Source organism: Ichthyophthirius multifiliis (assembly GCF_000220395.1).
Source record: "Ichthyophthirius multifiliis unplaced genomic scaffold scaff_1120509251351, whole genome shotgun sequence".
NCBI lineage: Eukaryota > Ciliophora > Oligohymenophorea > Hymenostomatida > Ichthyophthirius > Ichthyophthirius multifiliis.
In genome coordinates this window covers 52,870-78,302 of record NW_004085958.1, presented here as the reverse complement: position 1 = coordinate 78,302, position 25,433 = coordinate 52,870, and the positions used below count along the sequence as shown (strand labels likewise).

The 25,433-nt window shown below is 16.7% G+C and overlaps 5 protein-coding genes across 5 annotated transcripts, besides 13 other annotated features; 4 read left to right on the top strand and 1 right to left on the bottom strand. All coding sequences in view use genetic code 6, as the record gives it.

The window, feature by feature from the left end:
• Positions 1-279: 279 nt before the first annotated feature.
• On the top strand, positions 280-1,883 carry IMG5_187200 (morn domain repeat protein; the record flags this gene model as incomplete). The annotated part of the gene is made up of 6 exons (XM_004027172.1): positions 280-645; positions 690-821; positions 870-1,046; positions 1,085-1,667; positions 1,709-1,776; positions 1,828-1,883. Coding segments are annotated over 5 exons (1,323 nt in total), but the record flags the coding sequence as incomplete, so codon positions are not given.
• A 1,102-nt stretch (positions 1,884-2,985) lies between these two features.
• Positions 2,986-3,024: a microsatellite.
• A 3,920-nt stretch (positions 3,025-6,944) lies between these two features.
• On the top strand, positions 6,945-7,325 carry IMG5_187190 (hypothetical protein; the record flags this gene model as incomplete). Its single annotated transcript, XM_004027171.1, has 1 exon — positions 6,945-7,325. The coding sequence occupies one exon, from the start codon at positions 6,945-6,947 to the stop codon at positions 7,323-7,325; it is 381 nt and encodes a 126-aa protein (XP_004027220.1).
• An 89-nt stretch (positions 7,326-7,414) lies between these two features.
• Positions 7,415-7,476: a microsatellite.
• A 39-nt stretch (positions 7,477-7,515) lies between these two features.
• Positions 7,516-7,602: a microsatellite.
• Positions 7,517-7,607: a microsatellite.
• Positions 7,538-7,623: a microsatellite.
• A 1,316-nt stretch (positions 7,624-8,939) lies between these two features.
• Positions 8,940-8,986: a microsatellite.
• Positions 8,987-12,769: 3,783 nt separating this feature from the next.
• On the bottom strand, positions 12,770-13,364 carry IMG5_187180 (leucine rich repeat protein; the record flags this gene model as incomplete). The annotated part of the gene is made up of 2 exons (XM_004027170.1): positions 12,770-12,811; positions 13,143-13,364. The coding sequence occupies 2 exons, from the start codon at positions 13,362-13,364 to the stop codon at positions 12,770-12,772; spliced, it is 264 nt and encodes an 87-aa protein (XP_004027219.1).
• A 2,097-nt stretch (positions 13,365-15,461) lies between these two features.
• Positions 15,462-15,504: a microsatellite.
• A 1,753-nt stretch (positions 15,505-17,257) lies between these two features.
• On the top strand, positions 17,258-20,884 carry IMG5_187170 (rab2 gtpase, putative; the record flags this gene model as incomplete). The annotated part of the gene is made up of 9 exons (XM_004027169.1): positions 17,258-17,306; positions 17,403-17,542; positions 17,609-17,655; positions 17,737-17,883; positions 17,943-18,022; positions 19,044-19,057; positions 19,081-19,264; positions 19,787-20,346; positions 20,645-20,884. The coding sequence occupies 9 exons, from the start codon at positions 17,258-17,260 to the stop codon at positions 20,882-20,884; spliced, it is 1,461 nt and encodes a 486-aa protein (XP_004027218.1).
• Positions 18,563-18,591: a microsatellite.
• Positions 19,408-19,457: a microsatellite.
• Positions 20,376-20,421: a microsatellite.
• Positions 20,590-20,643: a microsatellite.
• Positions 20,885-21,156: 272 nt separating the features above from the next.
• IMG5_187160 (mitochondrial carrier protein, putative) lies at positions 21,157-25,081 on the top strand (the record flags this gene model as incomplete). The annotated part of the gene is made up of 9 exons (XM_004027168.1): positions 21,157-21,285; positions 21,329-21,419; positions 21,473-21,648; positions 21,696-21,791; positions 21,838-22,006; positions 22,107-22,155; positions 22,370-22,391; positions 23,937-24,362; positions 24,548-25,081. The coding sequence occupies 9 exons, from the start codon at positions 21,157-21,159 to the stop codon at positions 25,040-25,042; spliced, it is 1,653 nt and encodes a 550-aa protein (XP_004027217.1). The 3' UTR covers positions 25,043-25,081.
• Positions 22,037-22,103: a microsatellite.
• Positions 23,695-23,749: a microsatellite.
• Positions 25,082-25,433: the final 352 nt, after the last annotated feature.

The window sequence follows — 25,433 nt, the reverse complement described above, 5'->3', positions numbered from 1 at the left end:
TTCATATATATTAAATTTAAATTAAGATTAATAAAATAATGAATAAACATTTAATAATTAAAAAAATATCAAAAATAAAAAAAAATTATTATGAATAAATTAAATTATTATATATTTTATACTTTTTATTATTAATTAAAAATAAAGAAAATTATTTATTTTTTTAATTTTAAAATTTTATAAATAAAATTAAATAATAAAATAAGTGTTAATATTTTATTTTATAATATAAATATTATAATCTCTTATTATATTTTTTCATTAATTTTTATTTTTCCTAAAAAATTAAAAAAAAGAATACAAATAAACTAAAAAAATGCTAAATAATAGTTAATTTGTTTCAAGTAATAACCAAAATAATTCATAATTTATAAGAAATAGCAATTTATTAGCAAATACAAATATATTAGGAAGTAGTTTTTTCCATCATAAATCCGTAGCCTATCCTTAATAATCGCCGAATCGTCGTGCTTTTTAGCCCGAAAAAGAGAGAGATTAAATGATATAATAAAAAGATTTAATAGTGTAAGATTTTATCGATAAATTCATTAAAAATCATAATTACACGCCTATAACATCTCCTGATGGTTCTGTTTATTAGGGTTAAATGATAAATGGTATGAAACATGGAAAAGGAATATACACGTAAAAAAGTTTATATTGAAATTTATATAAAAAAATATATAAAGATATCCAAATGGTGATAAATACCTTGGAGATTGGTAAGAAGATGTTTTTGATGGCGAAGGAAAATATATTTTTTCTTTGGGAGAAAGATATGAAGGTTAATTATAAAACGGACGTAAACATGGATTTGGAAAGTAAAAAATAATTTTTGTTTTTTGTTAAATAATATAAAAAAAACTTAGATATTGTTATATAAATGGAAACATATTTGAAGGATAATGGAAAAACGATTAAAAGGAAGGAAATGGTGTCTATATTTATAATACGACAGGAGAAAAATATGAAGGGGAATGGAAAAACGGGGAAAGAAACGGACATGGTATATACTATTTTGCATTTGGTGATAAATATGATGGAATGTAAACAAATAAAAAAAAAGTAAAATAAACAAATATAGGTGGGAAAATGGTTTCAAAAGTGGAAGAGGAACCCTATTTTATTCTTCAGGAGCAAGGTATGAAGGCATATGGTAAAGAGATAGAGCAAATGGACAAGGAGTTATGTATTACACCAATAAAGATAAATATGAAGGAGAATGGCTAGAAGGTGAAAAACATGGAACAGGAACTTATTATTTTAGCAATGGAAGTCAATATTAAGGCTAATGGGCTAATGATTATAAGAATGGAATTGGAATATTTATTCATGTAAATGGAGATAGATATGAAGGAGAATTTAGAGAAGGAGAAAAAAGCGGAAAAGGTATTTATTTCTATGTCAACGGAGATAGATATGAAGGTGAATGGTAAAATGACAAAAGACATGGTTTAGGAAGACTTTATGTCACAACTGGAGATGTTTATTATGGTGAATGGAAAGAAGGAGAGAAAAATGGTAGAGGAGAATATAATTTTGCTAATGGAGAAAGATATGAAGGTTATTGGCTTAATAATGTTAGACATGGTAAAGGTATATACTTTTGGAATAATGGTGAATAATATAATGGAGAATGGAAATATGATAAAATGAATGGATTTGGAGTATTTATTTTATTTTTTCCTTTATATTAATTTTTTAAAAGGATTTCAGAAAACCAGATGGAAGTAGTTTCGAAGGATAATTTAGAGATGGATAAGTTATTGAATGAAAGTATATTATATTTATAAATATATAAGTATTTCTATTTTCATAATTTTGTAGTTATATGTAATTTTGATGATTTTTTAATAGAATAAAAAGAAATAAATAAAATTTGTATTTATTTAAATTTATATAAATAAAAAAAAATGGTTTATATAATGAATATAAATAAATTATTATTATATTTCCGATTTAATATATATTAAAATATTATTTTTTTAATTAATTTTCAGGTTGAAAAATTTTTTATCTAAGAAGATATATTATTTATGTTTTAATCATATTCGCATAGACTCCAGATTTCAATAACATCAATGAAAAATTCTTAAAGTTTAAATTTTTTCGCACTACTAAAACCACTATAATATATATATATATATAAATTATAATTTATTAAAAAAAAAAAATATAATATAATCTTTTCAGATTTAGTTTAAAAGTTTTATTCAGTATTTTAATGTAATCCTATATTATTTCCAAATGTATAGCTTTTAGAAGAAATTCCTTTATAAAAATCGTTATTAATAAAAAGCCCATAATTATCTCCCATTCCTAACCCAATGCCTTCATTTCCACAATATTAAATATCATTATTTAATCCTGTCCATTTGAAAACTTAAATTTTCATATCCTAAATTTAATCAATATAATCAAATTTAAATAGAAAACTTTCTCCATCTCCATAAAAATTCATTTATTTTTTCCATCCCTAAGATGCAAATGCTCCAAAAATATTTTTATGAGAATCTTAAATTAATATTACATTAGGTCCTAAACACTCCAAAGATTTAAATAAAAATTCATTAAAAGAATATCCATGTATATGAGGTAAATAACATAATTTCCAACTATGATTAATCAAATATTATGGCAAGTTTTGATTAATTTAATTTATGTAATTTTATTACATTTCATTTGTTATTATTTTTGATTAATTTTGTAAAATAATATCATTTGCCTTATTTTAATATATTTGGCTAAAGTTTTTTTATTATACACTTTTAAAATATACTTTCTCATAAAATATAGTAAATGTACCACTTTATTTATGTATATTATCATCATAACCCATTAAATTTATTAAATATTTCAATTTTAATTCTAAAAAGTTAATATAGGTGAATCCGATATTCGAATATGATTCTTAATTTTATAGTTTCTATGAATTGCTTTTTATACATAGTAACTTTATTTTTTAAAAATAAATTATATGTTTATTATAAAAAATAATAATATATAAAATATTAATAAATAAAAACTAAAAAAGTAAATATTCTAATATAGTTGTTTTACCTTAAGGTCAAATTAGTCTTCATCTTAATTTTCTTATGTTTCCAAATTTTCAAAGTTTTAATATGAATGCTCTTATTCTTAAATAATTTTCTTAGCGGTTACTTAATTATAATGATTTGAAGTTTTAAAGCTTATTTTTAAAATATATTTGTTTTTTTATTAATCTTCTAATGGTCTTTTCATACCATTTGTAGTTTCTAAATAAATATCAATATAACAATTATAAAAATCTTAATTTTTATCATATTCCTTTACATATGAATTCAAAGAATAAATATCGAAAATTTCAATACTGACTGTAAAATCTCCATGTTGTAAACTTTTTTGGCTTTAACTATTCTTTTATATTATTTATTGAGTTTCTTCATAGCTTTCTGGATTAAAAGTTATTATTTTATCCGTTACTATTAAATATCCTTAAATATCACCATGAGGAGTTATATATGAAATATTATTGAATTTACAAGAAGAGTTTAAATTTGAGATTTGTTGTTCTGAGTCTAAAATTTAAACATTATTATATAAGTCTGTTTTCTCGAAATTCGATAATGATTCTAAAATTATTTTTATTTTGTTTAATTTTATGCTACTAGTCTATTTTATTTATATTATATATATTTTTTATTTTTTTTAAATACTTAAGTTAGTTCCTTTACTAATTACTTCATTTTTTTTTTTAATTTGTATATTAATTAATTTATATAATCATTAAATTAATTCCAAAAATATATTTATATTAAAATTAATTTTAATTGATATAATATTTCATTAAATTTATAAAACAAATATTTTTTATCAAAAAATTTTACTATTAAAACTGATTAAAATGTATCATCCTAATTTCATTTTTATTATTTAATTTATTATTATAAATAAATAATATAAAGTTTTTTATAAAGATAAATTATATAGATATTTATCGATTTAAAAATAAAGTCAAAATAAAATAAAAAATAATATTAATTAATTTTATATTATTTATTTTAAAAATTATAAATAGAATATAAAAACATTTATTCTCGATAATAAAATACGCGAAATTTGAAAATATATTATAAACAAAATTAGTAATATAATAAAGAATAGTGTAAAAATATAAATAATTAATTTTATATCAATTAAAATATATTTTTTAACAATATCTTTAACTAATTACTTTTTTTTTTCTCTATTTTAAATTGGCAATAGTAAATACATTTTATAGTTCAGTATAATTTTTTTTATTAAAGTAATAAATCTTATTAAAAATAATTCCATAGTTTTATTCAATTTTATGATAATAAAATTTATTCGAAATAAGCCTTCTTTTTTTATTTATAAAATTATTATAACTTAATTCGATAAAAATATTTTCAATATTATCAAAAAGAAATTAAGCATTTGTAATTTATTATTCTTTTTATGTTAAAAGTAGAAGACTTTATTCTAAATTAGTGAACTTTAATTATATTTAATTTAATTAAATTAAAGCAAGAGAATTTCTAATAAAAAATCTCTTTCCTTCCAAAATTAAATTATCTAAAATTTAGAAAATTATGTTTTCCTAAGGAAAAATATAAGAAAATAAACTTGATAATTATTTTTTTAAATAAAACTAAGGAGACAATCCTATAGTTTTAAATTTTTAGAAAATAAATTTGTTTTATTTTTCCAAAAAATAAAGAAAAATCTAATTTAATTTTTCTCCTTATCTATCCCATGAAAATTTATTAATAATATTCGCAAAAAATTTAAAATATTCAAATTAATTTTAACCAAAAACAATCCAAAAAAAAGCTGCAATAAATACACTTCCCTCTATATACTCTTATCCATTTTTATAAAATTAAAAATAAATTAAAAGCATATTAATTATTTATTATTTTCTTTTTTCTTCATTAAATTAAGGAAAAACTTATACTAAAACATTAAAGTCTTTTTAAATATTTTACAAAAAAAACTATTAGCTTTCCTAAAAATATTAAGAGTTTTCTAAAAAAGATTAAGAACTTTATTTTTGAACCATTTTTTAGTACTCATTTTCATTAATAGTAAGCTTATTTTTTATTAAAATTTAATAAAATTTCTTTCTATAACAAAAAGGAAGACCTTTCTTAATAAAATTTATTAATTTAAATTAAGAATCTAAACTTTTTTTATATTCTAATGTTATATTTTTATTTAAACTGAGATACTCTTTTAAAAAAAGCGGTTTTTATTTTTAAAAATCCCAATATTATATGTCTTAAAAAACTAAAGAATTAGAGAAATTATTTTCTTATATATAGTTCCTTTGTAAATCATTAACGTTTTCTTTTATTTTTACATATATTTATTATAGAAACTGATTTCTTTCTTTTTCGTTTTCGGCTATTATACAAAGTTAATTCTTTCCATTAAAAGATTGCTTATATATAAAAGTAAAATGCAGAAAATTTTTTAAATCTATCTATATATCACTTATATTTTTCACTTCTAATATATTTTATTATATCGAACTCCCCTAATGTGCTTTTTTCCAAAGAATTTTATTATTATTATCAACTAAATATATAATTATGTGTTTATTATTCGAGCTTTTTTTAAATTAAAAGACATTTTATTAAATTTAATTTTATTCTTAATCAGCTATTTAGTATAATGAATATATATTTTAAATAAAAGTTTTTTAAAAGCATTATTTTTACTAAATTTTTTATTCGAAAAGAATTTTAATTTTATTTTAAAATTGAGAAGCAAGTTATTAATTTTGACTAAAATAAAAATCAGAAAAAAATTATAAAAACAAACTATTATAATCAGGAAAAAAAAGAAAATAAAATTTCGAATAAAAAAGTGAAAAAGCCTCTTCCAATTCCAAATTTTCATAAGAAAAAAACTTTAAAAAATTAAAAAATGTTTTATTTTTATTAATTTTCTGTTCTCCAAATAAAAACTCTTTCAAGTATTCCTTATTTAAAAACTCAACTTTTTCATATAAAAATTAAATAAAATCATCTTTTTCTTTATCATTTTATTAATAATCTCTTTTATTAAATTTTATAATCTTCTTTTCATCTTCAATTATTTATTCAATGTTAATATTATTATTTATTTTAGATTAACATTTTTAAGAAAATAGCATTATTTCTTAACTTTCTCTATTTTAAAATTTTAAATCAGTATTTTCTTATAAACCCATAATTACTTGATCTAAATTCTATTGTATAATTATACTTTAACATTATTAGTCTTAATCTTCTTTTTTTCCTGTAAATAATTCTAAAAGTTCATCTTCTATATTTAAAACTTTAGTATTTTCAGGATTTAATTTATTTGTTATTTATCCATATTCTGTATTACTTTCTTAAATATAAAATTATTATATATCTGAACATGTTTAAATCTATTTATCTTAATCTTATAAAAGATCTTGAACATCATCGAACGGATTGTTATTCATTTTTTATATTTAACCAATTTAATTATTGTATTTGGTAATTAAATTTTAACCTAAAATATAATAATAAATATATTTAATTTAAGTTTAAATAAAAATAATTTTAGTAAATTAATAATAAATAAACATAAGAATTAATAATTACTATTTTCATATAAAATAAATAGACTAAGCTTAAAATGTTAATAAAATATTCAATAATTAATTAATTAAAGTTAATACCTTAATTATGATTATTTATCTTATAAAATATTAATTATTATTATTGTGTTAAAATATATATGGAATACTTTGTTTCTATTAAAAAAACAAATTTTTTAAACTTTTTTATTATCTTATTTAATAATTTAATTTATTATATAAAAAAATATTCATTTTAACTATTATCAAATTAAAAAGATAAACAAAATATTACATTATATTTAAAATATTTTATATAAAAATAAATAAATATATTATTAGAGAAATGAGTAAAAATGATTTATAGTAAGAAGCAAGTAATTTAGGAAGACGTTAACTATAAATTTAAAATAATATTAGATGTCTTGATTGTGAAGGAATGACCAATTCAATTTAATATGTTTAATCTCCTATAGCTACAGAATAAAGATAGGTCGTGAACACAATGTTGAGAAAAGGCTTTACTGACAAAGAAATTTATGAAGAAATTTCTGGAATTTATGGAAAACATTGTTTTAATGATGTTTTTTTTATAGACGGGGAAAGTCTAAAATATAAGTAAATAAAATAGATTAAATCGATAGCAGAATTGTCTCTTTATATTGGGATTGGAGTTTTAACTTATAAATTCGGAAAAAATTAATTCAAAAATATGCTTAAAAAATGAACTATAGACTTTTTAAATAATAAGAGAATTGATATAAATACATAATAATATATTTAGAAACTAAAGATAAAAAAATTATTGCATTTATTAATATACATATATGTAAAAAAAAATTATAACATCTTATTTAAAATAAAAAATATAATATTATGATATCTATAAATTATTTAATTAATTCACTTAAATTTAATTATATAGTTTAATATTTATGAATATAATATATTATTATTATTATATATATATATATATATTAATATATATATATTTATATATTTATTTATAAACATATGTATATATAATTAAATTTCATTTTTATTTTTTTATATATATGTAAACATAATTTATTTTAATATATATTTTATATGTCATCAATTTTATCATATATATATTTTTTTTTTTACTATTATAAAATATTATGTATTTTTTATTTTTATTTATTATATTTTTTCTTTTTTTTGTATAATAATATTAGTTATCTTGAATTTAAAATTAAATTTATTTTAATTAAAATCTTTTGAAAAAATATTAATATTTATATTATTTATTAAATAAGTAAAATTTATAATATAAAAATATATTTTATTAAATATTTTCAATTTTTTTTTATATTAATTAAAAATATAGTAAATATATATTTTAAATTTATTAAAGCTACTTTATTCATAAATTAAATAAACTAATATTTTTATAAAAATACTAATAAAACCAATAAATTTTTTATTTTTACTGCCTATTGTCTTTTAAATTTAAAATCAAAAACTTTTTTAACTTACAAATCATAAAATTAAAAATTTTTTAATACAAAATAATTATTTATTTGCTAATTTTTTATTTTTTTTATATTGTTATATATTGAATCATAAAAAAAAAAAATTATATATTTAGATAAAATTATTAAACAAATATAAATAATTTAGATATTTCAAATAAAGTAAATATATTTATTTCATATACAAATATCTGATATAAATATATGCGTAAAATCTAAAGTATTTTTGTTATTCACAACCCTTAAACTATCAAAAACTATATATATTTTTTGGACTCTAGTTACATATATAGAATACTCTAAATATATAAAACCCTTTTAGTATTAAATCTGTAATTATTAAGTAATTCTAATTTAAATGTTTCTAGTTTTTTCAAAGCACCTTTTAAATATATATAAAGTTGTAAAATTTATTAATTATAAAACATGGATATGTAAAATATTCAATAACATTATTAATTTTCAAATTTTTAAGCTTAGTAAAAATCTATAAAATAATTATTTTCTAATATTTATAAAAAATTCTCGAAGCACATTTTAATAATTTTAGACATTAAATTAATAAAATTAAGAAATAAGAAAAATTGAATTTCTAAAACAAAAAATTTGTAAAAAATATAAATAATATATTTTGAAATAAAAATTTATTAAAAAGTACTTATTAAGACTTTGATTAAATAAATATAAAAAAATAGAATAATTTTTAAAGTATAATTTATAGCTTTTTATTGGCTTATAAACAATAAATCAGACAATAATTATAAAATAAAAAGTCAAAATAAAAAATTGATTTTATTTATTAATAATTTATAAATAATTGTTTTAGATTTATTTTTTATTTATTTTTTAAAAAAACTATTTAAAAATATAATAAAAAAATAATTTAAAAAAAAAAATAAGAATAAATATATATACTTTTCCAGATTTATATTTGCTTTAGTATTTTTTATTTTAGGACTTCATACAATACTATCTCCTGAATCACATAAATAATAATTTGCATCTAAATACAATTTATTTTTAACACATTTAAGCAAATCTAATAGTTTTAAGGCTTTTAACTCATATTTGAGTAATATAATTTTACCAACTTAAATGTATGAAATATTATAGTATAGCTTATCAAAAAATTTCGTTAATTAAAATATTGAAGGAATAACTAAATTTATAGCCTCAGTCGAAATCTTAGGAAGTATTTTGATTTTATTTGGATTTAAATTAGGAAAATATTTAATTAATTTAATTATTATTTTTGGATGTTTAATTATTAATAACCCTTATTCTGACTTTAGAAATTTCCATATTTAATATGAAAATTTTATACAAAATTTAGCAGTATTAGGGGTTTCTTTATATATATTATGAATATTAAGAAAGAATAAAAATTAAAAAAATATTTTATTTTTTTATTCAAAACTATTAACAATTATTATTGATAAAATTAAATATAATATAAAATAATTAATAAAACATAAAAAGAAATTAAATAAATAAATATATATTTTTAATTTTTTACAAATATAAAATATATATTGGAAAAGATGATAGTTTATTTAGTTTTTGATAATTACTTTTAAGATGAAAATATAGATAAATAACCATTTTCTATAGATATTGATGGAAACGATACGATATATAATCTAAAAATTTTAATTACTTTACGCCATGAGTAATTAATAGTGGATAAACTAAATTTATATCATAAAGGATAATTAGTTAGAGATTAAGAAAAAATATTTACATTATTCTAAAATGAAGAAAAACCTTAAGTATATATAAAGCAAAAAAGCTCAGTTTGCAAATTAATATGAAATAAATAATAATAATAATTTAAAATATATATATATATAAAAGAAACAATAAAAATATGTTTTAATATGAAATATAAAAATAAAGTTTTTTGATAGTCAATTATCTATATTTTTTTGTTCAAATAATATTATATAAATAAAATTATAAATTTTTAAACATTTTAATATAAAATAAATTTTAGTTACTTTTTAATTCTTATAACTAAAATTTTGTGTATTATTTAGTAAAAAATATATTTTAGCATTTTTCACTTCACTTAATTCGAAAAATACATATTTTTTGTTATAAAAATACAATAAGTATTAATTGTGAAAATATATTAAATAATAAGTTTTTACGAAAAGATATAAAAATTAAAACTATGAACTTCGTTTTAAACTTAATTTATATTTAAAAATATACTTATTTAAAGTTTTTTTAATTAATATTTTTGTAGAAATTATAAAATCTTTAATTAAATTCAGAATATAATAAATAAATAATATCATTTTATTACTTAAAAATAATAATAAGTATTAAAATTTTTAACTTAATATATTAAAAAAAAATATTAATTGATTAATAAGTTATAAATTATGGTTTTTTTTTTTTTTTTTTTTAAAAAAAAAAAACAAAACTAATTATTTATTTATTTAAAAAATAAAATATTCAAAAATATTTTTATTAGTTAATTTAAAAATCTTTTATTAATAAATGAAATTTTCTACAGCAAACCATTAAAATTCATTCATATCAGATAATTTTGCCCCTGGACCCGGTCATTATTTAGGAAATAGCCAATAATATTCCCATACTCTCAAAAAAACTAACTTTTATAATGGAGGATAAGATCAATAAACAACATTTTCCAAAGATATTCGTTTTAAAAATATTCTATAGGAAATAGAAAGGCCTGGTCCTGGCCAATATAATATATAAAGATAAATTTAGTCAAGTTAAAGCTAATATAATAAGCCTAAATCAGCTAATAATAATGCTTTATACAATTAGTATTAATTAAATTATCCTATAAATTCAAAGTAAATGTAATTTAGTATTAATAAACCTATAGGCCCAGAATCATATCAATAAAAAGTCGATTAAATAAAGCCTAGAATATAGTCAGCAATTATAAATCTTACAGGCCGAAAAGAATAAAAATAAGAAGATTAGAAATTTGAGTTTATAGTCCCTAAAGACCATAGAAATTAGAAATGCCTTGTAAGCTATAATATAATGTAAAAAACTAATATTGACAGAAAATGTCCCAGTTTTTTTTCTAGATTCAAAAATAAAAAAATAATATTAAAAAAAGCCGAAAACCCTCCTGTAGGAACTTATTTTTAAAATCAAGAATAAAATTCTACTTTAAAAATACAAAAAAAATAATTTTATCACTAATTTTTTGATTTTTAATAACCTCGTTTTTTTTTATAAAATAATTAAAATGACGAAAATATTGGTCCTGGGACATATGATATATAAAACAATGATAAAAATAAAGCTTATACTTTCGATAAATCGCCAAATCAAACTCTCAATTTAAAAGCTAAAGAAAATTCAATGCCTGGTCCTGGTTTTTACTCAGAATAGGAACTTTTTTCATCTAAAAAAAACCTTTAAGAATCAAAATTGCATTTCTAGAATGCCTTTGGATCTGGAAATGTCCGTTTTTTTGATAATAAGATGTGTGAAAGTAATTTAGGACCAGGTTAGTATAATATTAATGAGACAAATAAAAAAAGATAAAAAAATAAATAAATACTTATTTACATAAATTAAACAAAAGAAGAAAAATAGCAAAACTAATTTTAAGTTACAAAAAAGCCAATCATTCACTAAGGAATATATAATATTAATTAATAAAATAAAAAAAATTTACTGCTTAATTCTAATCTAATTCTTAAAGATTTTAAGTTAAAAATAATTTCGAAAATGGTCCTGGAAGTTATGACATATAAGGAGATATGTTATAAAAAACATTCAATGTAAGTCATAGTAAACTAGATAAAGTAAAAAGAATAGCATATTAACAAACATAAAGTAAATTTTCTGTACCCAGAAATATAGGACCTGGAAAGTATGAAGTTTATGATGAATAAATACATAAAAAAATAATAAAAAATATATATTTTTGAAAATAAATAAATAAATATATTCATTAATTAGATTTTGAACGATTATTTTATTTTAAATGATTCCTCTAAAAATAAGGACTTTTAAACATATTTAATTAATTAAAGCATTCATATTATAAAATAATATTTTCTTCTTAATTATTTAATGTTTTTATCAAGAAATATTATTCTTCTGTTTAATTTTGCCATAAATTTCGAATTTGCATTGAATTTATCATAATTTCTTTAATTTAAAAACTTATATTTTAGAATCTATTTTTTGAAAATATATTAACCTTTAATTTTTGTATATTTTTATTTATTATTTATATAACAGGATGATTATTATATTTTTTATTTTTTTATTTTTTCTTTTGTTAAAACTTAACTTTTTATATTAAAGATTCATCTTAAAGAAATATACTTAAAGGCTATTATTATACATTAAGATTATTTAAAATAAATAGAAAAGCCTATTTAACTTGTTTAAGAAAAACGATTTTTTAATCATCAAGGAAAGAAAAATAAGAAAGCTTTAAAAAAGAGTTCAAGTTTTTAATTTTTTCCTAAAAATGACTAATATTTTTACAAAAGAATTTCACAAAAAACTAAATATTATCTTCAATTTAATTAAAAGAGTTTAAATTACAAATAGAAGTAGAGTTATTAAGAATTTTTTCATTTTTTTTTTAAATTATTAGTCTTTTCTAAAAGTACATATTATATTACTTTATTAAATATTCTTAATACTATTATTTTCATCAAAATCATTCTAACAAATAGAAGAACTCGAAGCATTTAAAAAAAGGCTTTTTTTTTATTCATTTTATATGAATTAATTAATTTTTATTAAATTATAATTTATTCTACTTTCCATAAGTATTTGCTTAAAAAACTTCCTTTTATACAACTTTAATAAGGTCTTTCATTTTTATAATTTTATTCGAAAAAATCTACCAAATCTCTTCCTTATTCAACTAAAATTATACAAATTTCCTCTTAGTTACTTTCACAAGCCAAATGAAGTAAACTATTTTACCATTCTCCACTTTTTTAATTAAAATCGAATATTATTTATCCTTAATTCTACTTATTGTATTAAATTGCATATTAAATAGCGCCTATTTGTTTCATTTTTACTGCTAAATGAAGTGAAGTTAACCCTTCGAAATTCTATCTATTAGGATTAGCTCCATTCTAAAGTAATAAATCACAAATTCTTCCCGAAACCTGTCTATTTTTATCAAAAATGCTCATTAAATAATGAAAAACAGTATTTCCTTCTTCATCGAAAGCATTTTAATTAGCTCCGGCCTTCAATAAATCCTCCACTAGATAAATTTATCCTTTAATAGAAGCCATATTGAGTGCTGAACCTTCAATCGGATAGCCTATATTAGGATTTGCTCCTAAAGAAAGTAGTTTTTTAGCCGCAAAATATTTTTCGTGAAGAATAGAAATGCTTAAAGGTGAATGTTTTTAAGCATTAAGTTAGTTAATAATTAAAGGATAAATTAAAAAAATTCCTTAAATAACTCCTAAATGCTCATTTTCGGCTGCTTCATATATTTTAGACTATAATAAAACTTTATTTTTAATTTATGAAAAATCCTCAATAAAATCTCCGAAAAAATATAAATCTTCGTCTTTTTTTTTTTTTTATAATAAAATTTCTCCTAACTTATTTATTAAGCTTTTTTCGCGAAAATTTTATTAATGTTCTTTTTATGCAGGAAAAGTGTATTTAAACCATTCCAATTTTAATTCTTTCAAATTTCCTCCTAAAATTAATTAATGGAGGGATGATGGTAAATAACAAAATTCATTGTTTTGTAAAAAAAGTTAATTTAAGTTTACTAATTTCCCTATTTATTGATCTATTTAAATTATTTTATTTTAAGAAATATCTAAATATTATAAAAAATACCATTTTTAAATTTAACAAGGTATCTCAGTTATTAAATTATTTTATATACTGAATTAAATTAAAGATAAATCTGTAAAAATAAACTCAGGTAATTCCTTTATAAAATTATTATCGAAATTCAATTTTTTCAAGCAAGTGAATTTAGTTATTTCTTAAGGAATTTCTCTAAATTTATTATTAGAAAAGTCTAATATTTATAACCACTTTTCGCTTATATTTTACATATATTAAGGAAATTAAGAAATATTTTTATTTTTATGATTTATTATGTATTAAATTTCTTTGCATTTTTTATTTTTAGGAGGGTTTTCATAAGAGATTGAACGCTTTTCTCTTGCTTTTTTAATAAATATATCATTTTTTATTTAATTAATTATAAAATTTATTTCTTAATCACCTATTTCATTAATTTATGGATATATATCTTCCATATAATCATTTTGATTATATAAATATTCAGATTAAGGATTAACCCATTTTTATTTTGATTCAGAAAGATATTATTTTATATTTATAATTTCATTTTTTATTGCTTTTAAGTTAATATTTTACATTTTTTTCTTTTTCTTTTTACTTATTATTAACAAATAATTAACAAAAATAAATATATAGTTGAATTATATCAAATTTATTGATTTAATTAAATGAAATTTTAACTAAAATCAAATATTATATGGATTTTTTAAACTTAATTTGCAATTAGTATTTTTAAAGTAAAAAAATATTTAAGCTCAAGTAGAATTTATATTTAAATAATAACAAAACAATTACAGAAAAAATAATATTAATAATATAAATGAAAGTATTTAATAAATTTAAATAAATAAAATCAATATATTAAATTTAGAATTTATAATCTTTTTGTTAAAATTAAGATAATTTACATTTATCAAATGTTAAATATTATATATGGTGATTTAATTCAAAAACTTTTATTTACAAATTCAAATAATTTTTAATATTGTCATTATAATTTAACTTTTTAAGTTAAAAAAAATACACTCTTATAATAGTAAATTATGATATATACGATAATAAAATTATATATTTTAAAATCTAAGGATATATTAAATATTATTTTATAAGAAAGTTTAATAATATATATTATTTTTAAAGTAAAATAAATTTAAATATAACTTTTTAATAACTACTTTAAAATATATATTATAAATAATATTATTATATTTTTACAATCTTATAAAATATATTTATTTTTAATTTCTCTTTTATAAATACCGAAATATATTATTTATATTTTAATTATTTATTTGCAATTAATAATAGGAGCAATATTTTTTTAATAATTATAAGTTATTCATAGTATATTTATAATTATCTAAATTACTTTTTTTATCGGATATTTAATAATAATAATTTTTTATATTTTTTAGAAATATTTTGCTTATACGTAATTGTTTTTTATGTATTTTTTTTTATATATTAGAAAGAGAAAGAAATTTAATAAAATTTTGCGGAATTTAGTTGAAATTTAAAATTTTAAATGATTTTCAAAAACTATATTTAAAATTTAAAAATTAAAATATTTTGCTAATTAAATTAAAAGTTTTTGTTAATGCGATTAAAACAAAATTTTTAATATGATTTTTACAACAAATTTATCTTTTTAAGCATTCTTTTTTCGTTAAAATAATAATTTTCTTTATTTTATAATGGTAATTGGTTCTAATTTTTTATTTTATAATTTACTTTAACTAGTAAATTATTTATTATGATTAATAGATTTTTTTGTATTTATATATGGATGTACATGATTTTAGTTCTTTTGTATATATTACTAAAAGTTATTTTCAATCTTGTTATTTTTTAAACCAATTTAATATAAACATTAATTATTATTTTAATATATACTAATAATAATTTTTTTATTTTATTCTTTTTAAAATTTATCATAATATAGCTATAAAATTTCAAAAAGGGATTAAACATACTTTTTAAAAAACTTATATTATTGTAAAATCGAAAACTGATTTATGACTGTCTCTATTTTTTATATATTAATAAAAAAATAACTATAACTTGCTTATTTTTATATTTATTTAAAAAAAATTATAATTAATAATATTAAATAAAATATATATCATTATACTTAATAATTTTTTTAATTTAATAGTTTAAATGAAGTTATATCAATTGTTTCCTCTAAATTACTATATTATTAAATACTTTATTAGCAATATATTTTTGTCAAAAATAGACTTATCTATAATTTAATAAAATATATAAGTAAATTAACTCCTTGAATTGTTTTATTAGTATAAGATATTCAATTTTTCTCTTTTCACCATTCAAGAATTATAAATGGAAAATAAATGATAATAATTATTCAATCTATTTACTTAATAACTAAAAAAAATTATATAAATAAAAGTGTTTATAATTTTAACGAATTCATATTTAATTTTAAATAAAAATAATATTTTTACATATATTTTTTATATATTTTTAAGTTTTAAAGTTCAATCAACAAAATAAAAAGTCGAAAAAAAATCGATAATAGCATTTTATTTTTTGATAGAGTTTTTTAAAAAGAATAAATAACAAAAAAATATGAACAAGTGATATTCAATAATACCTGAAATCAAGTTTTCATCTTTAATTAATTTAAAAGTTTGATTTGAAATATTTGTTTTCTTTAATTTAATCTTTATTTGCTACTTAAAATAATTTAAGGAAAATTGTTTTATATTATATATAAATAATATTCTTAATTTACATAAGAAACTATTTTATATCCTAATGATTCTAATAAGCTAAATTAGAATCGAATATATTTATTTATAATTTATATCTATAAATTAATCCTTTTTATTCTAAATTTAATAAAATTGTTGAAATCTTATTTAAATTTTATATATTAAATTCTTAATTTTAAATAAATTGAATTGTATATATTTAAATATGAAATACATTATCCTTTCTAAAAATAAAAGATTTTTAAATAAAATCTATATCTTCTTTTTTTTTTAAATTAAAATATTTTTTATAATCTTTTTAATTTTTTTATTATCAACTCCATATTTTTAATATCTTTTATTAATAAAAAAAATTAAAACAAATACTATTATTATTATATATTTAAATAAATAAATAATTTCATATTAATACTCTCTTCTCCTTTTTTTTGTTTTATTTTTCTTTAAAACTTGACTATAAAAAATGAAGAACTGCCTTTTATTTTTGTTTTTATGAATTTTTTTTCAAAAAAAATTCAGTAAAAAATTAAAAAACACCAGAAAATATAAATATTTATTTTAATTTAAAAAAAAAAACCAAAATATTATAAAATTAAATAATTAATTACAGTAATATGAATTCATATCATTATTTGTTTAAGTTTATTTTAGTAGGAGATACAGGTTATTTTTAATTAATTCAAAAAATTATATTATTAATGTTTCTTTAAAATATATATTATATATTGTCATAATAAAAAATAAAATATTTTCTGAAAGGAGTTGGTAAATCATGTATTTTACTTAAATTTTCTGAAGAAAGATATGTTTCTGACCATGATGCAACTATAGGTGTCGAATTTGGTTCTAAAACACTAGAAATTAATAAGTAAACTATAAGATTCTAAATTTGGGACACAGTAAAAATTTATAATTTGTACTTTTAAACATTTAAATAATAATATTATTATTTGAATAAAAATAAGGCTGGACAAGAATCGTTTAGATCAATTACTAAATCATATTATAAGGGGTTTTAATTAATACATATATTTTATATATATATATATTATTTTTTTAAATCACATTAAAAATATATTTAAACAAAAATAAGTTCAATAGGAGTTATTTTAGTTTTTGATGTAAATAAAAAATCTTCATTTGATAATTTAGGAAGATGGCTGAAAGATATAAAAGAATAAGCTCAATAAAATACAATATTGACTATAGTAGGAAATAAAATTGATATAGGATAAAACTAGTAAACATTACACTAAAATAACTATAAATTTTTAAATTTATATTATAATAATTATATAGGAGAGAAGTGAGTTTTAATTAAGCTTAAGAATTCGCTTAATAATAAAATTGTAATTATATGGAGTGCTCGGCTAAAAATGGTTAAAATATTAATGAAATATTTATATATATAGGATAAGAAATATTGGAAAAAATTGAAACATTTGATTTTTCAAACTAAGTTTTATTTATTTATATTATAAATATAATTTTTATTTTCTATAAGAGTATTGGAATAAAAATTGGGAAAAAAAATTTTGTTAGTTATTAAAATGAAATAAATGATGAAAATTTAAAATTAATAAAGAATAATAAAAATAATAACGAAAAGGAAGATGATTTAAGATATTGTAAATGCTGAAATTAAAGATTAGAAAAATAAAAAATATTTAGTTTATTAATAAATTATATTATAATATTTAATGTCTTAAAAATTTATATAAAAAAGATTTTTTTATAATAAATAAACCTAAAAAAATATAAAATCATTAGAGATTAAAATAAAATAAAATATATATATATTTATTTTTTAAACTATATATGAGAAAATTTTACACTAAAATTTAATAATGAATATATAAGGATTAATATAGTTTTTAGCTAAGTCTTTTATTAATATTTTAAGTAAAGTTAATATTTTTTATATATATATATATATATATATATATATGTTTAAACAATATTAAAAGATAAGATTTTATCTAAAAAATAATAATATATATTATATATATCAATTAATTTAAATTTTGACATATTATTATAAGACATTAAATTTACTTTTTTTTTTCCTTTATATTTTTTTTTTTTTTAAATATTAATTTATTTTTTATAATTTATATGGAATAAAAGAATTTTCGTAGAATTTAAAGCAGAGAAGAAATATATAATGTATAATGAACTTTATTAATAAAAACATTATTTTTTTATATATAAATGATAATAAAATGTATAAAAAGATTTATTTTAAATACAAAAGGAAAATTATAAAAGTTCGATTCATGCATTTTTATTTGAAAATAAAGTATATGATTGTCTGCCTAAAAACTCATAAGTATTTAAAAAAAAATTGATTATTAGAAAAATAAAATAAAATTTGCATTAAATAATTATATTAAAATTTAGTTAAGACAATATGCGTAAATTAAAAAAATTAAAATAGGTAGTTGTAATTGATAAAAAATTTTCTTGTGCAGAAGCTTTAAATTTAATTATTAAAAATGATTTTGGGGAAGCCATAATATGGAATTAAGACACTGCATAATTTGATGGAATTATTACATACTCAGATATTGTAAATATTATACTAAAAAGCTATAAAAATGCTGCTTTAGATCAAATACCATGTTAATAAAATTTCTTATATTAAAAATATTAAATTAAGATAAATTTAATCAAAATTTTAAAGAATATTAAATAATGAAAATTATTATTATTATATAATATTCTTTTAAACTAAAAATATATTTAGATAGAGTTTTATTCAAATATATATATAATATATAATTTTAATATTTATAATACATATATTTTAAATTTTTTATTATTTTTGTTGATATAAATTTATATAATAGTAAGCGAAAGTCAAACAAAAATCGAAGGACTAAATAAAATTTAAGAATTTTAGATTTTCCAAGATGAAGAATGTATATTTATTTTAATTTAAATTTTAATTTACTTTTTTATTTTAAGAGATTATTGATGAGAATGATATTTTACCAATCAAAAATAAAAGCAATTCAATTCATGACTAGTAAATACAAGATTAATTTATAGTGTAACAAAATATGGATGCGAATATGCTTATAAATTCTTAATAATAGTAAACTAATGAATAACTATTTTGTGCTGAAAATTATGTATTTGAGGCATAATAAAAAAAACATTTTTTGAAAGATTTGCAGAATTTAACAGTTAGAGGATGGTTTAGGATTTTAAATTAATATGTATTTAATTATCCTCATAAATTATTTATAAAATATATATTTATTAAATCTAGTTGTTTGAGAGTAAGAATTTAATTGTAGTAAGTATAAATGAGAAATTATAAACTGCATGTAATAAAATGAATAATAATAAAATTCATAGAATAATAGTTATTGATGATGAAAGTTAATTAGTTATTGGAATTTTAACCTATAAAGATATTTTATTGTATTTAATACGTAACTTAACTCAGGATTTCAATACAGATAGTTTAGATAGCAATTAATATGATATTCCGATTTCATTCGTTTTAAGTTAAATTAAAATTTAATAAAATATTCTGACATGTAATTCAAATGATATAGTTTATAATTGTTTTGATTTAATGATGAATAAATGGAAAATATCATCTGTACCTATTGTAGATAATAATAAAACTTATATAGGGCTTATTCATAGAAGAGATATAATTTTTATTTGGAAAACATAAAATTTTTAAATTGTAATTTATTTATTTTATAATTATTAATTAATATATTATTTATATAAATTAAAAATAAATATTATATATAATTAATGAATCTTCGAATAGATTTCATGTGTAATTTTAAATTTTTATCATTAATTTTAAAATATAATTTATTTTGTTTTAATTATAATAATCAAAATTAAAAAATTTCTAAAAATATTTAAAAATAATATATAATAACTATTAATATATATTTAAAAATCTATTCGAAGATTCATATTATAATTAATATATTTAAATTTTAATATTATTATAATTATTTATATTTTAGCTTGGAAAACCAATTTATTAATTCCTTTAATTTTTAAAAGAAGAAAAAGAAAAAATTAAATTGACTAGCTTAAATGTTAGTGAATTTTTTAATTTAAACGATTGTGTAAGAAGAATTGTAGAAAATTTATTTTTAGCCTATGGAAATAGATTAATTTCTATAAATTAATAAACAAAATAAATATAAAATCTTATAACTTTAGGCGATTTATTTTAATATTATTCATAAGATGATTAATGAAAAATATTTATAAATAAAAAGTATTTATAATTATATTCAAAATATAAACTAAAATTATTATATATATAAATATAATTTTAAAATTTCATATATTTTAATAATAGACTAAATGTTAATTTTTCAAAAAAGTGTTGTTTATTAAAATATATCCCATACTTTATTATATTAACTTATTTTTTGATGCTATATAAATTAAAATAAACGTTCAATCAATAAAAATATTAATTTTTTAATAAAAAATAAAAAAAACTATCAAAAGAGACGAAACAAAAATGAATTATAATTAAAATATTGAATTTTAATAAATAATAATTGATTTTTTTTCAGGATTAACCGGTGGTGTTATATCAGTAACAGCATGTGCTCCTTTAGACATTATAAGGACTAGACTAAACATGATGGTATTTTATAAAATAATAATAATTTTTTAAATAAAAAAAAAAGAATTCAGAAAATTCAAAAATAAAGTATACAGGGTTTATTGATGCATTTAAAAAAATAAAAAAATTAGAAGGACTAAAAGGATTTTTTAAAGGTCTTTATAATTAATTTAATAGAAAAAAATAAATAAAATTTTTTTTAAAATAGGTTATAATGCCACCATTGTTAGTGTTCCACTATTTCATTCTTTATTTTTTACAAGCTATAATTATTTAAAATCATAGATTAATTAAATTTATGGCAATTAAAATTTAGCTTTATAACATCTCGTATCTTCAATTATTTCTGGATTGATATGCGATATAATTACTAATCCGTTATGGGTATATAAATTTAAAAAAACTATATTTTTATTAAAAAAATAAAAAAGGTAGTAAAAACAAGAATTTAAGTACAATATATGCATTAAAACCAAAATCATTATAATAAAGGAGTATTAAATACACTAATTAAAATAAAAAATGAAGTATTATTAATTATTTTTGTTTTTAAGTTTAAAATAATCAATAAAGGAAGGTATTTTTGCATTATATAAAGGATTGGGAGCTTCCATAATTGGATTATCACACGTTGCAGTTTACTTTCCTATATATGAATATATAAAATAGTTAATTTAAACATAAAAAAATTGTTAATAGTTGAATTTTTTTGATATTTTTTTAGCTTCTGTTAGTTCAAAAAGTAAATATATTTTTTAATATATAAAAGAATTATATATATATATATATATATACATATATATATATATATATATATATATATATATATATATATATATTAGCTATTGCTTGTTGCATCACTTATCCACATATTGTAATTAGAACCAGAATGTAGGATAATAGGGATAGTTATAAAGAATTTACTGCAAACAGATTAAAAGTTAATAATATTATTTCTAAAATATATTAAAATGAAGGAATGAAAGGATTTTATATAGGCTTAAAAGTCGATATGTTAAGAATATTACCTGCAAATGCTATTACTTTTATAGTTTATGAATAAACTAGATAATATATTAATAAATTAATTAATTTTAATCTATAGAATTAACTTCTTGCTTGATTATGTGATTAATTTACTATTTTAATTTCTATTAATTTATATATAATAATTTTAATTTTTATAATTAATTCTTTAAATAAAGAAATATAAATAAACTACAAAAAAAAAAAAAAAAAAAATTAATTTCATTAAGTTAGAATTTAATAGTATATTATTTATTTTATCACAACTTTTTATTTATATTATTATATAATTTTTTTTTATTATCTTTTCACAAAAATTAAAAAAAAAAAATGGGATACAAAACGTTAGATAAATAATAATTAGAAGATAAAAAAAAACAATTTAGTGAAAAAAAGCTAAATTAAAAAGATAGACAAAAAAATATATTGGAGATATATTAATAAAGAATTAACTTTTTGTAAATTAGATAAACCTTGAAATAATATTTAATAAGGGTTTTGGATATAATACTATTACAAAACAGACCAGATAAAATATTATTGCTTGACATTAGGAAATAATTAAAATATGTTTCAAATAATAAATATTTATAAGACTTTACTAAAATTTTAAATGAGCTTTACTAACTTGCAGTTGATAAAGAAATATTTTATTTTCCAGAAGGTAATGAATCTTAGATTTAAACTAATATTTAAAGTCCTAACAATAGTATCGGAAGTGAAAATAATGAATTAAGTGAAAGTATGAGAGGTCTATAAAATATAGTTTAAAGAAGAGCAATATAGACGATAGTTTAAGCCTATAGAAACAATAGATTCGACTCTAATGAAACTGAACCAAGAAATATTAATTAATTACGAGAATCTGTAATAAGTACATTTTAAGATATTATAGATGAAAGTGAAAATAGTTTTAATCAAAGCAGATTTTTTGAAATATGACTAATTTAAAAAACTATTTACTTTTTAGTTTAAGGTTATTAATTTATTAATATATATAAAATATATATATTAATATTTTTTATTTCTTATATTTTATGTATATTTATAATAAAAAATGTTGAAATAAATTTAGTTATAGATATTTAAAAAAATATTTTTGTTTTTTATAAAATAAAAAAAAAAAAATTAACTTTTTGTTTTGTCTTTTTTTTTTTAATAAAAATAATATCAAATATAATTTAAATTAGAAAATTTATTTTTTTATTAAAAATTTCAAAACATTAATCTAATATCTATAAATGTAATTTTATAATTGATTTTAAATTTAATATTTTTTTCTTTTCTTTTTTTCTAAATACAAATAATTTTATAATTAACTAAATTCAACTTCATAATATGAATTTCTAACAAAAATAAACAATAAACAGATTAAAAAAAAAATGTTTTAGTATAGTCAGTATTTATTAAAAATATTTATTTTTAAATATTAAAAATTTTTTGTTTTAAAATAAAAATTCTGTATTTTCAATGATTAATTTTTATTAAATATCTCAATTATTATAATCATTATTGGAAAATTTTATAATTAAAGCCAATTATTAAATTTTCTATATTAAAAAAAATAAATATATTCTATATATATTATTAAAAAATAAATGGATTAGCTTTAAAAAGATTAATTTTAAAATGATTTACTTCAAAAGAATTCCCTCCAAAACGATTCACTTCAAATGAATTCACATGTAATGTCCATAATAAAAGACTTAACAGCAGGTTCAGTTGCAGGATTAGCAATTTGTCTAAGTGGACATCCTTTTGATACTATAAAAGTGCGTTTATAAATGGAAAAAAATTAAACATTTTCAAAATGTATTATCAGTATGTATAAATAAGAAGGATTATTTTCATATTACAAAGGGATGGAGTCACCTTTAGTTACTGTTCCTTTAGTAAATGCTTTTGTTTTTGGTTCTTATGAATTATATAAGAAATTAATGCATGTAGAAAATGAAGATAAATTTACTTTTCTTAATGGCTTATTTGCTGGATTTTTCACAGGGTTTGCAAATTGTATTTTAATTGGTCCGATTGAATTGGCTAAATGTCGTTTACAAATGTAGAAAAATGAGGTTATATAATATATTTATTTATTATTTGTTTAAAATAGTAATGCGATTTTTTTAAAAAATCTATATATTTAAATAAACGCATAAATTCCCTAATCTCCTTTTATCTTATTATTTTTTTTTATAAAAATATATTTAAATTAAATTATTAATGTTATTTTAATTTATTTTATTTTTATTAAATTTAGAAAATTCATAAAGGACCCTTCGAATTGTTTTATAAAATATATAAAAAAGAAGGAATAAAAGGTATTTATAGAGGCACAGTTGCTACTTAGTTTAGAGAAATACCTTGTTATGGTGCTTAATTTGCAAGTTATGAATTCTTTAAAGGCATTTGTATTAAATATATTAATGAAGGAAAAGATATTACACATTTGTAAACATTTATAGGGGGAGGATTTGGCGGGATTATGGGATGGGTTGCTTCTTATCCATAAGATATTATAAAAACAACCTTATAATGTGAAACTGGGAAAATATAAGAACTAGATGGAGGATTTTCAAGAGTTGGTAAATAAATTTGGTAAAATGAAGGATTCTTTGGATTTTGGAGAGGATTTAGTGCTTGTTTAACAAGAGCTTTTTATGCAAATGCAATCGGATTTTTAGCCTATGAAAATGCAAAATCCTATCTTTAGTAAGATATAGATGATAAAATTGAAAAATTAAACTAATTTTGAATTTGATTTTTTTTTTTTTAATAAATATGAAATAATAAAAAAAATATATAATTTATTTTTCATAATTTTTTGTGAATTGGAAACCAATTTGTATTTTTAGATTTTATGCAATTTTAAACTTCAAAATCATTTTTAGCTAAATTTTAAACTGGAATATTTTGCAAATATTAAATGTATTAAATATAATTTATTAAATTATGTAGATTCTATTTTTTAAAATAATATTTTTTTAATATATATATGAAATTAAATTTTACATTTATATGGTATTCGAAATCATAATTATTAATTTGATTATGCTCATTTTTGGTAATACCACAAATAAAGCATTAGTTTTATAGATAATAATTAACTTTTTATTTTTATTTTTTTAATTCTTTGAATTATTCTA